This window comes from Xiphophorus hellerii, chromosome 24 (genome assembly GCF_003331165.1).
Source record: "Xiphophorus hellerii strain 12219 chromosome 24, Xiphophorus_hellerii-4.1, whole genome shotgun sequence".
Lineage (NCBI taxonomy): Eukaryota > Metazoa > Chordata > Actinopteri > Cyprinodontiformes > Poeciliidae > Xiphophorus > Xiphophorus hellerii.
Window position 1 is genome coordinate 6,921,547 of NC_045695.1, and position 14,757 is coordinate 6,936,303.

At 38.7% G+C, this 14,757-nt stretch overlaps 1 protein-coding gene across 2 annotated transcripts; it reads right to left on the reverse strand.

The window, feature by feature from the left end:
* Positions 1-18: 18 nt before the first annotated feature.
* Positions 19-5,214, reverse strand: LOC116715544 (uncharacterized). 2 transcript variants are annotated; one of them, XM_032556004.1, is made up of 9 exons: positions 5,008-5,206; positions 3,417-3,692; positions 3,142-3,215; positions 2,615-2,804; positions 2,272-2,345; positions 1,796-1,970; positions 1,572-1,637; positions 1,376-1,447; positions 19-691 (listed from the first exon to the last, which is right to left on the reverse strand). In XM_032556004.1, the coding sequence occupies exons 1-9, from the start codon at positions 5,090-5,092 to the stop codon at positions 630-632; spliced, it is 1,074 nt and encodes a 357-aa protein (XP_032411895.1). In that variant the 5' UTR covers positions 5,093-5,206; the 3' UTR covers positions 19-629. The 2 variants fall into 2 exon arrangements, with proteins under 2 accessions (XP_032411895.1, XP_032411894.1); XM_032556003.1 differs by having other exon boundaries at positions 26-691; positions 1,796-1,973; positions 5,008-5,214.
* Between the last annotated feature and the right edge of the window lie 9,543 nt (positions 5,215-14,757).

The window sequence follows — 14,757 nt, forward strand, 5'->3', positions numbered from 1 at the left end:
CGACAGCATTTAAAGGAATTGCAAGTTTACTTTTGGTTTTATTTATTGCGACACAAGACAACAACACAGAGACCTCAATTCGTCATCGTTGTGAAACTAGTTTGAATAATTAAGAATAAAAACGGAGTATTTTACATGGAGGGATATACACACAAAGTCATTATTCACATTAAGTTTGATGATCAAAGCTTGCAGCTAAAAATAGTAAAATAAAATCGACAGAATCTTATAACACTGCCTTCAATGAATTAAAAATATTCATAACACAAAAATGTTAGGACTCTGTCTGCTAAAGAAGCTGGGGTCCTCACAGAATATACAGTATATATAAACATATGCATAGTTTGAACCCAGATATTTACATATATGTCGTAAAAAAAAACAACTTTCCACTTCGCTAAATGCCAGAAAAATAAGAAAAGTTATCTTTGAATTAGTGAGTGTTTCACCAGCTCTGTCAGGAGAAATGGGTCAAACGTTCAGCAAACTACAGCAAGTGTTCGACTCAAGTCATACAAAGTAAAAGGTAACTCCATAAAATATTAGGGAAATGTTTGTAAAGAGCTGCAGCTTCAGCAGAGGCTCCGCCCAGCTGCTGCAGGTGATGATGGTGATGAAGAGGAGGGTGATCAATGAGTGCAATAGGCTGGCGATGAAGACTGTCCTGCTCGGTACTCAAGCTCCGCCTCATCTGTTCAGAAAACAGCAGCAGGCGATAATCAGCGGTCACAGAGGAAGGATATTTAAAAATCAAAACTTAAGTGTGAAGCAGAGCAGAGTTTTTATTTTCTAGCTCTGACACAATGAATATTAATGATTTGATCAACTTTTATTGATCAAACCAGAAGGTAGACATAATGGTTAGCCAAGATTTTCAAGAATAACCATTCAGTGAGGCAAATATGTACTTGCAACATTTGGTTTCATGAATTTAAACCTATATTTTATTTTCTAATATGTTTTACTGTGATTGAAATCCCACAAACTTTATGCATTTTTATATTATTAACTTTATTATTAGTCTTAAGACTAAAAGGCTTTTGATTTGTTGTTGGTTCAACTTATTGTAACCTTTTTGAAATACCAATTAATCATAGTTTAAACAAAATACCTAATGGTTGAAATTGTTACATTGTAAAATTTCCTGTTAAAAGTCTGAACAAAAATGCAAAATTTTATATTTTTTTGTTTAATTTTGCAATTACTGAGAGCAAACAATAAAAGTGGGCCGATTTAATATCAGAAATTAATGGGAAGCAGTGGATGATGGTGGATTAATCAAATGAGCTTAAGCTGATTTTAAGAAGTCTGCATTAATTGAGAGTTTTAACTTTTAATTCAAACAACTACAATAGAAGTGGACTAAACACTTTACCGTTCTTCCCTCTTTTCTTCTTACACTGAACACAACACAAAATGATAATGATGATGATCAGAATTAAAAGACCTGAAAATGATGAAAACACACACACACACACACAAAATAATCAGAGATGCATGTATAAAAATATATGATTTATACAGGTTTTCTTCTGTTGAGGTTCATTTGAGTGTATTTCAGTGAAACAGACCTGCTCCACCAGCAATAACAATCCAGATGCTAACTCCAAAGATCTCCTCTGGGAGGGCCAGGAAAGCTTAAATAAAAAAATCACAGCATAAAATTAGAAACACACTTCATTTTAATATAACATATGGTTTATTATTGTGACTATTCCAATTTATAGATGTAGAAAAGGCTATTAGCTGAGCCACAATCTACATTTATAGTGTAATAGATGCTGCATACACTTACTAGAGACAACACAGCGATGACTGAAAGAGACACTTTTTTCAGAACTGGCCTGGTTGTAAACTTGGCAGGAGAAATTCATGTTTTTGCTTTCCGCAGAGTTTATGGTCAGAGACATTTTTGTTTCGTTGATGACGACTTTGCCGTCCTGGAGCCACTTGTACTGCGCGTCGTCGGGCTGCTGCAGGAGGACGAGGTCAAAACGCGGTTAAAGAGATCATCAGGAGTCGGGTTAGGTTCAGGGAAAACAGAGGAAAACATTTCAGGATAACAGCAACTGGAATTAAATGAGAAGAAATAACTTCAGAATGTAAAAGCAGATGTCTGCGTCCATGGGGTTGCTCTTCAGTATTGGAAAATGTTAATGTACATCACAGATGATTCCTGAGAATTTGAGGCCGAACAAAAGCTTCTAAAGTTACACAAGAAGACCCCAAGGTTGCTATTAGCAAAAAAAATGAAGTAAAATAAAATCTCACCTGAGCTGCAAGGCAGGTAAAGATGACCTTTGAATCTTTACATGATGCATTTATTTCAGGCTTTTTCACAGGTTCTAATGTAATTAGATAAAAAACATTTTAGATTGATAAAAAAAATAAATAAAATTATGACAATCAATACAGCGAGCTTCTGATGTTCTGCATGTCAAAACCTCTGTAGTTCTTTATTAACTTCATTTCACAACAACGAATAGGGAAATTAAATTAGCTTTGATGGATCAAACACAGGATGGAAGATTAATTCAGGTTTAATTTATTTCAAAATAACGTGTTACTAGTTTCTCATAGATGTAGCAGCGACGACTGGCTGTGATGTTCTTACCAATGCAGGTGTGAGTCAAAGAGTCACTTGTTTCAGAACTGACTTTGTTGCCAACTTCACAGGAAACGAGCAGGTTTTTAGTTTCTGCAACTTTTCTTGTCATAGAGATTTCTGTTGCATTGCTGATCATATTGCCATCCTGGAGCCATTTGTAATGTATGGCGTCATATTGTTTTGTACCATCAGGTTGCTGATAAAAAGAATAATGAAAATGTAAAAAAAAAAAAAATATATATATATATATTTTATATATATAAATATATAAAATTAGAAAGTCATGAAGAATAACAATCAGGAAAATATGTTATTTGTATTTTAATCTATTGTTTCATTTTTCTCGTCCCTTGCAAACATGAAATTGTAAAAATGCCTCAAGATGTTCTAGTTACTGCATTGTGGATAGTTATTTTCTATTAATATCTGACTGGATTATTAAAGCTCTCTAAGGTTATGTAAAAGAAAAGACCTGAAAGAACACCATATTGTTTTTTTTTTGATAAATAATAGACCAAAATATTTGTCCTTACCGGATCATGACTGCAGGTAAAGATGACCTCTGAGGCCAGACAGGCTACATTTAATGTGGGCTTCTTCACGGGGTCTGTGTGGGTTCGAACACGAGACATTAATAACAGTGACCTCGTAAAAATAATACAGTGAGCGGCACACGTCTGACAGCTTCAGGAACCAGAGTAACATGAGCCGACGAGAAGTTAAAGTCCTTTAATAGCTACACAATGAAAAAGAGCAATAGAGGTTATCGATGACTCACTGAGGAATATGTAACCAATTTTGTACCTACCCAGTACACATAGATTTGTGCTCTTTGAGGCCAGTTCTTTTCCATTGCTATTAAAAACCTCACTGGTGTAAAGTCCTGCTTGGTCCTTCTTCAGATTTGTCAGTTTGAGGGATCCATCATCATTAATATCTTCATTTTTACCACTAATTAATTTGTCTGGTTTTTTATAAAATATTAGGTTGCCCTTAAACTTCCACCTCAGATTCTCAGTAGATCCCAGTTTGTATCCCAGAGAAACATTGAAGTTTCCACCCACTGCAGCAAACTGGTCACAACCTTTGGATCAGAGAAACAGCAGAGTCAGTTCATCAGTAGACTTCAGTTTATATCAGAGAAACAGTGACGCTTTAGCTTGTTGCAACAAAATGGCTGCAACCTTTAAGCCAGAAAGACCAACGAAAGTAAAAACAGGTTTCAATCACATCACAGTCGACCAGCTCCGGAAAACAAAACGCTGATATGATCCAACTGTCCTCCCCTTCATTGATTCTACTAGAAATCACATCCAAGCAGCTGACGTGACACTGTTAAAACTCAATAACAGGAAATAATTTCTTTAATGTGATCAGAAACATCAGTTCTGTGTTTAGTTCAACACCAAAATGTTACATTCCTGGCATCGAGTGTGAACTCAGCAAAGTAAGAATTATAGTGTCCAGAGAAATGTGTTAGAAATGACATTTAAAGACCAACGCAAACTTTCTGCAATCGACTTTGACTCTTTCACATCTGCAATGTTCTCCGCCTACGCTCAAACTCAGAGCATTTTCACACGGGCATAACACTCTTATTTACAGAAGGCCTTTGAATTGTTCCTGTTTTCCAAAGCGGATGAAATTGTAAAAAGTTCACGCTGAAGACGAAAAGAGATATGTGAGATTCAACAGAAGCCGGTCTTCGCCTGAGGAAGATTCAAATGCTCTGAGCTAAAAGTCTAAAGTTATCATATGGGGGTGGAATCTATGCATTGACGTCGCCGCACAGTTCTGGTTTCAAATGTGCATCCTATCTGATTTGTGTGCGTCTCAGTAAAATATGAAAGACAGTAAAGGAGGAAAAAAAATGTGAAATTATTGATCATGTTTTCATTTATTTCCCCCACAAAAAACTTTTGATTTTTTTTTATTTAAGAAAAAGATGAGTCTGTTGCACTGCCAGGGATCAAAAATTCACATGAAAGCTTAAATACACACGTAAAACCATCAGAATTATGACAGTCTAGAAATAAATTCAGAAAAAAAATAATAACTCTTTTGATCTCAACACCTGGAGACCACATCAACTCACAGGAAACGTCCTATTCAGGTTTGTGAACTGAGAGCGTTTGATTACACAATTGTTCAAATGAAAGAAAAAATAATCAGAGTTTTTGTTTTTCTGTAAAATGTTGCCTATATTCAACGATTCCTTGTTTAAAAGCTACAGTTCAGTTCTGTTCGCTGAGCTTAATTTGAAAAATAGGTCCTGCTTTGGAGGCGCGTCAGAGCAAAGATCTGCAGATAAAAACGTGAAGTTAGACAAATAAAAACGCAATCGCACATCATCCGATCCGCTTCTTTCAATTCTCATTACAAAGTCCAACATTTCATACCTGGGGAGGCGACGGCGGCGGCGGAGCAGCAGAGCAGAAACACACAGACGCTCAGCAGCGAGGCCATCGTCTTCATCCTCCTCATCGCTTTGAGCAGAACTTTCCAACATTGAGGTTATTTCCTGTCTTGCCGCTTTACGCGTGCTGTGATGCTCGATTCTTTTCTTTCTCTCTCTCTCTCTCTCTCTTTTTTTTTTACAGTGCACACTTCCTCTGGTGTCTTAAAGAGGAAAACATCATCAACAAGCATATTTTATTAGGCATCAACATGAACGTTTTAGACCTTAAAATGATGCAGAGCAAAGCAAGCTTTATTTTAATACTAGAATTTATTAAAGTTGACCAAAATGTACAATAAAGTCTAAAAAAAATACAATATTCAGATAAAAATTGAATTACAGTGACTTTACCCGCCTTATATCTCATAGTTGGAGTGGTTGCAAACTGTGACTTGTTGGTTGCAGTGTCCTGTGAACGGAGACTTTTCACACCCTTGCAAGACTCAACTAGAAATGATCTGCTTGTGGTTTCACGGCTTAAACCAGGCCATCAGATGTGAAGCCTGTTTTTCCTATCTGTGTTGCTCTGTAAAAAAAACAAACCCCATAAAACTAAAAATAAAAATACACGGCCTTGCGTGGCTTTCCTTTCGAAGTTCTCGCATTTTGCCACATTGCCGCCGCGAACGTCGACGTGTTTTCTCGAGGTTTTAAGTGACGATCCAACAGAAAGTGGGGCTGAGCTGATGGACGCATGATTTTCAACCTTTTTATGAGTTAAAGTAAAAAAAAAAAAAAAAATAAAGTAATTTGTTGTGCCTTTAGTGCGACACAGGGTTTGAGCTGAAGCGCAACCAGCTGCTGTTGGAAGTCAACTAAGATGTTTTGAGAGGATAATAAGTATCCAATAATAATAAGTACATGTTCGGTTCTACATAAAATGTTCGGTTTTTTTCTGTTTCGGTTCTTCCTGATCTTCAGTTTCACACGAGTTCAATTGTTTTGATGAAGTAGGATTCTCCTTGTGGTTTCAGAGGCTTGTGTTTCCTGGTTTCCCGTCGTCTTGGTTACACATTTAACTCATAAAACCTTTCATTTTCTCTTTGTTTTTCCTCTTTTTTCTTTTTTCTTTTCCAGCCTCATTATGCATGACGGACAATAACGTCTCTGTTTAGCTTGATTCAAATCCATTAGATTTATTTATTCCCCCATTGAGGGACATTAAGAACATTTCCATTTCTATTCTGTTCGATATAAATGGTGCGATTTCACAAAGGAAGTCCAAATTTGGACCGTCCTGGAAACGTCTGCTGACAAAAGGCTGTGCTACCCTCCTTCAATCTTTTTTCTTTCTTTTTTGCTTCGTTTTTTTTTAACTCATTGCTGTTAATTCGTGAATTGACCAACCCTTTTGTTTGCTGAAACTCTTCCAAGTTTCTAAACGATGATTCTAAGAAAAATGGAGTCATTGTTATTTTTGGATGAAATTTGAGAGAGCGCATCTTCTTCAAGCAACATGAAGCCACCCATTAATAACCATTGACAAATATGATTATTTTGTTGCTATTTTGTCAAATATTAAATGTGCAAAAATACATACTACTACTTTGACTCATGCATATTAGTGTTAGACTGTCATTGCACCATTTTGTTCTGAGTAAAGTGTGATCATAAGAGTGAGAGAACCATGGTGAGGTTCTCACAGTAAATGGCACATCATATTATAACTTAACATAAAGATACATTTAACAGAAAACCAAAAAAAGCAGCAAAAAGTTGACTTCACCTTAAACACCAACACAGTTCATATTGTTCTCCTCAGGGTGGCGCTGTTTTACCACCTCTGCATGCAGTTAAGACGTTCAAAACAATAATCCGGATTAGAAATTAAGTGTAGCACAGAGCAGAAACTTGCTCTGAAGTGGTGACTGTGTGTGGCAGCAAGAAAAAAAAATCAAAATAAAAAATCCATCAAAGTTTTCTGTGAAACATCCTGTAAGGCTCCGCGTTTAATTTCAGGTGCGCTTAAATCAGACTTTTAAAAGCCTGTGAAAGTCAACGACCCACTGACTGCTCTGGGTCGGCACTTTGCGTCACAGTGTGTTGGTTTCTCGGTGTTGTGGAGCACTACTTCATTTTCTCTCACTATAGTTAGAAAGTTTAATGTGAAACACTTAAAGCGACGACATGAACCCACTTTTATTTACCGGCCTTTGTTATTTAAACACATCAACTCCTCTTCATGTCTGTGAAACTACTGAATTATTAACTTTACAATAATATTAAAGCAGAAAAAAGCTAAATATCTCCTACCTGAGAGCAGCTTAACACCAGATTATGAATAAAGTAAAAGTAGCTTTGCTTTACAACAAGGACTTCAGATTATAAAATTTAACATTTGCATATTTGCTGTGTCCCTTATATGGTTTCTTGAAAACTGCAAACTGGGTATAAAGTAAATAAAGTGACTGGTGAAGGAAACTGGTTGCTTTGGATTTGATTAAAGGGTATGAATGGGGTGGAATACAACTGCGTGCCACACTTTTCAGGTGTTTGCTTTCACATTTGAAAACAAGAAGTTGTTTTTGTTCGACATTACAGTGAAACACAAACCACCTGCTAAAGTCCCATTAAAATATGTGGGGGTTTGTGGTTGCAATGAGCCAAAATATGGAAAAAGTTCAAGAAAAAGTCCAAGCTAGTCCAAGCAGACTGTAGGAATAATGGATGTGAAAATAAAAGCATAAAGGAACATCTTTGGGACAATCTGTGACTTGTTTGTGTGGCATTATGTCAACAAACGTATTCGTCATGGAGGTTTACATGCGGACTGTGTTCTTGTGCTGGCCACAGATGACCCATTTCAGTTAAATGGGCCTTTATAAATAGATCAGATATTTTTCCACTGGTCCAGTCCAACTCGTCCGAACATAAGTCAAAGACTCCCCACAAACCCTTCAGACAAACCAATCGTCCAATCGTGCTCCTCTGTCTTGCTGTGAGCAGCCAACCAGAGCTCTTAAAAAACTGTTAATCTAATCACACAGCTCTGAATAACAACAATAAATCAGATATTTGATGTGTGTTACGTCAAACCGCGTCGCTTGCAGTCTCTCATCAGCTGTGATGAACAGAAAGGTTCTTCATTAACAAAGGTTTTTTTTAAAAAAAAAGTTACAGTCAGAACATTAAGAGGAGGAATAAGTAAAGTTCAAAAAGGAGAGAAATATCAAAGACGGAGACTAAAGATACGTCTTCAAGTCCTGTGTCGAACTGGAGACCCGTGAAGACAATAGATACATTCATATCTGCTCCTTTTGTTACTTATTCTCAGGATGCAGGAGTCAGGGTTAGCAAAGCAAAGTCAGAAGAAAGAGAACTTGTAACCAGCAACATCTTCATAGCTATTAATAATTTAGCCAGTAATCTATTGGGAAACGAAAGATGATAGGTTCTGGCATTCATCAGACTAGAGAGAAAACATAATCTTTAAAGGTCAAAACTGTGTTCACAAACAAGAAATTTGACTTTGTTTTCACATGTTCACAGCAAACTGATAATATATAATTTACAGCAGGGGTGCCCAAAGTGGGTCCTCGAGGGCCGACATCCTGCATGTTCTAGTTCTCTCCTGGGTGGCAGTAACAACCTTTTCAACATGTCAATGTTCTTCTTAGGTCTTCTAATGAACCATCATTTGATCCAGGTGCATTAAACAAGGGACTAGAACATGCAGGACGCTGGCCCTCGAGGACCCACTTTGGGCACCACTCATTTATAGGAATCAAAATAAAGGATAGCGGTAAGCTTTTCTCACCACTCAGTATTCACCATTAAGCTCCTCCTCTGCCAGTCCATCGTCCAAAGTTCACCACCATCACCACTGGCTAGGACCTAAAACAGGAAAACAACCAACCAGTTAACATTCTCACCTCTCTGCTGAACGCTATCTTAGTGAACTCACTTACTTCTTCGTCCAGCTTCTCGCTCTTTGGACTATCTCCTAACCTGCAAAATCGGTTCAAAGGTAACCACTTACCTTCCATTAAAGCGTGAACATTAGTCGTTCCTCCCCGCTGGTCTCTTTCCACCTGTTCAAGTCCTATTAACAAATAAACTCCTCTTTCCATTCATGCTGTGCATCTGTTATTGTTGCCTGTGCCAGAGTTTCACACTTACCTTCAGGCATGGCGGCTTTCCAGTAACGTATCTGGCCTGTTGGATGAACTGTCACCTGATGAAGATCTCAGTGACAGAGGAAGTTCGGGGAGAGTGGTGTGGCATTCATCAGACAAGGATGAGGATGAAAGAATGAGAGTGGCGAGTGAGTAGTAGGAAGCAAGACTCAACAGTAACATTCCTAATGCTCTGCACCTCTAGTATAGCCTGATTGGTGTAAGTCTGAGGCCACGGTGTTAGATTGCAGTAAGGAGTGCTTCTCTATTTGGGTTAGTCTCTACCTCAAGATGGAGAGTCTAAGTGTCTTGTTGTTGAGTGATGGTTGAGGAGAGTTGGAGACAGTTTGGGCTCAGTCTGTGGTAACTGAAGAACAAGCCGAGCAAAGAGTCGATTGTCTTGATTTATTGGTCTACGTTCCCTCGCCATACCTCATACGGTCTTGAGCTATGGGTCATGGCCAAAACATGTCTTCTTTTGGAGGTTTTCTGGGAATGTCCCAATGGGAGAAGACCCCAAGGCAGACCTTTAACTCACTGGTCAAACTTTATATGTCACTTCTGGCCTGGGAACGCGCTGGGATCCTCCAGAGTAAGCTGGAGAGTCCCACTGGGGAGATCTGGAAAAAGTGGATGTATTGGTGGTATTTTGGACAAAAAATGTGGTGCAGCAGTTCTAGCTGTTTATGTGGTCTAGATTTCAGATTTCCATTCAGATTTCAATGCATTTGAGGAGAGGAAACATAATGGTGAATAGATTATACTATATAGATTACATACAGTCTACTGAAACCAGCATCTTTACAGTTTATTGGAATGTTATAGGCGGTTCAATATTGAATATCTTGGTGAATTTTAAGCTGGCATTTTGAAAGAGTGTGTTTGCAAGATATGCAGATTGGTTTACCAACACTAACATACCATCATAATCCTACCATGAAGGCTACCTTCATGTCTGCATTAGGAAGTTATACTGTTCCAAAGCGAGTCCGTATGTGAAGTAACGATTTCTAAACCCAAAGTAACTCCAGAATGAGAGTGTCTTTTCACAGGTACTTGGTATTATCCAGTCTGCCTTGTTGTGTTTTAAAGCGGCTGGTGAGGATAGGGAGTCTTTTAATAGGTCTGATGTGATGACAATACTGTATCAGTGGAAAGAATGCCCACTGAAGGCCACCGATAAGAGCAGCTAGTTACATTGTTAGTCTCCTGGGCTGTGTGCAGCATGCTTCCTGTAATCCTCCCTGACTTCACTGGAGGAACAAAGCTACAGATTTGTTGGCACTCTGCTTAATAATACTCTGCTTTATTAGCTAAGTTAACTTTAGAGAAAAGAGCATTTGATTGTAGACTATGGATTGGTTCTTTTTTTGTGTGTTTTTAATCCCTTAAATGTTTCGGATCATCAAATAAATGTCCTTATCAGACAAAAATAACCTGTGTACATACAAAATAGTTTTCAAAATGTCATTTATTAAAGGGGGAAAAAAGTTTTCTAAGTTAATCTCACCCTGTTTAGTTGTTGCTTACCGAAACATGCCTTAAGTGTGACTATTCACATTTTTAGGTTCAGTTTAAATAACCATACAATGTTTCATTGTGTGGTTACAACGTCTTAGCACATCGAACCTGAGGTAACCCCATTCAAGTCCTGTTTCTCGTACAGGAACAATGAGGAGCACTGTCAAATTATCTTGGGTTAGTTTGAATACTTTCAGTGCGTCTGGATTTCCATTTTTGGAGGAACACAGTGTGTGTCTAAGAACCGGCTTAGTGTTATTATTTTTAGGGACCCCCGGGTCCGGGGGCATTGTGAATTTGACTGATTGTAGACGAGCATCACTGGGGAATGCCGTCCTTTGGAGGCCCTGGATTTGGGTGAGTATTTTAGCGACGGGACCACACAGATCAGGTGCCGGGGCTTTGTGGGCTTTTATTTTGGACCTTGAGCAGCAGTGGCTTTTTGCAGTGTTGTTGCACGGTCCAAACACACAGGTGGGAGTGTGCTGGAATGGTGCTGCGGACACAGAATGCAGTGGCTACTTTTAGCTTTTGTTGTGCATCGGTAAAACTATTTAAAGTCAATTTTCTTTTGCATTCGTAGTGACGTTTTATTTTAGTCACATTTCAGCGTAAGATCAAACAGTGGCTAGTTTGGTTTGTGAGTCTTGGGTTGAACATATGTGGTCAAATTGTTGCCAAATGTTGATCCAACGATATGTTTCGACAGGCAGCAGAACATTAAATTACAAACCGTAAAATGCACGTGTACTTCACTATTTTCAGAAAGCTGTTGCACCTAAATCAGGTTGTCACTGAAAAATGATATTCACATGATAAAGATTAATTACACACAAAGTGACATATTTCAAGAACTCATAAAACCCCAAAAATTGGTTCCATAGGAAACAAGAGTAACTAAATACACTCAAATTCAAGCAAAAGACTTCTCTATCAACACGTTTGTGTGTTGTGCTCTGACGCAACAGTTCATCTCTTAGATCTGGCATCATTAATCTCGATGAGCCCCTTGCTGACATTACCTCTCCATCTATAAGCTCTGAAGCACAGCTGCAGTTCTGCAACAATAGATGCAGAGTATTTATCTATATGCTGTTGACATTGGAAATATTAGGATGTGATTTTTTTGGAAACTGCTATCTAAAAGCTTCGAAATCCCTAAAAGCTGTTTAGACTCGACTGTGCCGCCGTGTTTAATAAAACGTCTTTGTCTCAACTTAAAGTGTCTTCAAAAATCCACGAGTTTTGAAATTCAGTCTTCCCATAACTCAATCTTTGTGAAATTGCATTCAAGAGTCAGCTGAGTGTGATTATAGCGACAAATTGTCGGCATGTTATTAGAAGCCCAGCGCAAGTCAGAAACACCGCAAAGCTGGCGTCAGCAGAAGAAGCAGACATTTTTTGTGAATGTCCAAATTGCATGAACATCCAAACTAAACATAAGAGAAAACAGGCAGAATGCTCCTGTGAGTTCTGCAAACATCCAGCACAATTTCCTGAGTTAGAAAAAAAAAAATTAGAGTAAGACCCTCTCTAGTTTTCATTATGTAAGCTGCACTTTGATCAGTGGTGATCAGTCTTTGACTAGGCCCTTATCGCCGCTGTCTGTTTTCTTGAGCCGACTGCAGTTTTCTGCCTTTTTCCTCTTTGTTTTCAGTCCAGCTCTGAGCTGTGTGGTATTTCACCATGTAAGGCTGCAGAGCCGAGCTGCTCCTCTGACTGAAAAAAGAGGAGTAACGAAAAGAGAAGGAAAGAAATAAAAAAAAGTGAAGGGAAAACAATTTTCCTCCTGGTAAGACTTTGTGTAATTATGTTTTCGCTATGAAAATAAATGTCTTCGCAAGGTCACAGGGAACAGGAAGAGCAAGATGATTTAAAAAGGAAACCCAGAGATATTTTTGGTTTGTGTTTATTATCACCTAGAAGGAACCTGACACAGCGTCAGGGGGAGACGGGGGTGTAATTATTTTTCGTTTGAACCTTTTACTGCTGTTTGTTTTAAAACTGGACTGTTCACACCTCCTCTGTTCCTGGACTGGAGGAAGTTCCTCTAAAATAGCTTCACCGTGGGTCCATCACTAACCACTGTCCTGTCACTTCAACTAAGAAAAGCAAAAGTTTTACCTCCTGACCCATCTGGCAACACAATAAAATATATGTGAAAAAAACTCTACTCTTCTCTGTCAATTCTAATCTTTAAATTGAAAAATATGAATTCAAGTTTGTTTGTTTTTTCCCAACTAGATAACCCGCCAGAAAACGTGGTTGCACCAAATATGCAAAGCTGTCAACATCCCAGAGCATCGAAGCAGTCCCACATCATGACACTGCCACCACAATATTTTGGGGTTTTGCTTTTGATTTCAAACTAGGTAGGTGTGGTTCGTTTTTGTTGCTTTTTTAAAAAATGATCTTCTCAAAACTGCATTTAGTATTTACTCAAGTAACTGCCAGTACAATTAGACTTAAAGTGAAAATGCCACGAGAAATCTATTAAGGGTGTAAATACTCCCCCTGCCCCATCACTGTATCAGTGTGACAGGTAGAAGTGAGCGATTATCGGCAATAATCCGACTGCGCTTTACGTGACTGACGGTCTTCCTTAAGAGGCAGCTGGGATGAGTCGTCCGGGTTATTTTTACTTCTTCCGGACTTTTTCGACTCTCTCTCTCTCTCTCTCTCTCTCTCTCTCTCCAGTTTTACTTTTTTTTTTCTCTTTCCCCCAGCGACGTTGTCCAGGACTCCACGCGCGTCGACGCACGTGCAGAACATGTGCGTTTGGATCCAAGCGCGAGAAAGGTCTGCGCGTTAAGCCGACCGCGAATCTGGCCTCGGTGCCTCAACAATGCCGCTGTCCCAGAGGATCACCACAAAAAAAAAAACCCGGGCTGTTTATCGGTGCGGTCATCGGTCCAGTTTTATATTTAGACGTGTCATCAGCTGTTGCGTTACCGTGCATGTCGGTGGGGGGGAGGGTGCCCGGAGGATGAAGACAATAGAGAAGGGTCCAGCTGCGATCTCTGACTGCGCGCCAGGTTGTCAGGGATCTCTGCGATGCGTCAGCGCCGCTGCCCGGCTCACATGGAGCGGACGCTTTAAACAAACACAGTGACCCATTTGTTACCGGGCGGACACGAGGAGGAAACTCGGGTCAAGATGAGAATATATCTATATATATATTTTTTTTATCCAACTTTTAGCTTTGACGGCTCTGAAGCGCAAATCAGATGAGACAAAAAAACGACGTTTTTTTAAAAAGACTATCAAGAAACAACAGTAGTTTGAACGGCGACTTATATATTTAACAATTACTGCAGGTGGACTGAAAGTATAAAGTTATGTGGACATTTTGATGTTTTTAAATATCAAAATGAAAGTAATTCATACAAATAAGTACAAAAGGAAATCAGGCAAAATAAAGATTGTTTTGAGTCAGATTATCTAACACCTGCAGGTGTTTGTTTCTGGTGAAGTTTTAGTTTTAACAAGTCTATTCTTCACACAGTGAAGTTACTCACTTCACTGGTAGAGTGAAAATTTGACTCAAAAGTAGTGATACACGTCATAAAAATAAATTACCCAAGTAAAAATAAAATGCAAACTGTAGTAAAAGATACTCCTAAAAGTGATCCCACCTTTACACACATCAATATGTGTGTAAAGTTTTGTTTCTGGTTTTGTCGTAGTGGAGTAGATCATAAATTAAAGTGCAGGATGACTGCAAATGTCGCTAAAACAGAAATACCACCAGTGGTCTTTCTTTCTTTAGTGGTTCTCGTTATGGGTGAAAAACATGAAACGAAAGAATAATTATTCCTGGTTTAACAACAATTGCCAAACGTTTTCACAAATAAAAATTAGGGGTGACTGTGGAGTCAGTGGGTAAAGAAGTGGGTTTGATTCCAGCTTCCTCTCTGTTCCAATTCAGCTAAACTGAGCAGTGGCGCCTCAGTCCAGCATGTTCAGTTCAGCAAATACAAATTTGGTATCCTGGCTCTCTTAAAATCCTCTCTGGGATGTCCTCCCTCCCTCCTCCTGTCCCTCCCTCTTTCTCT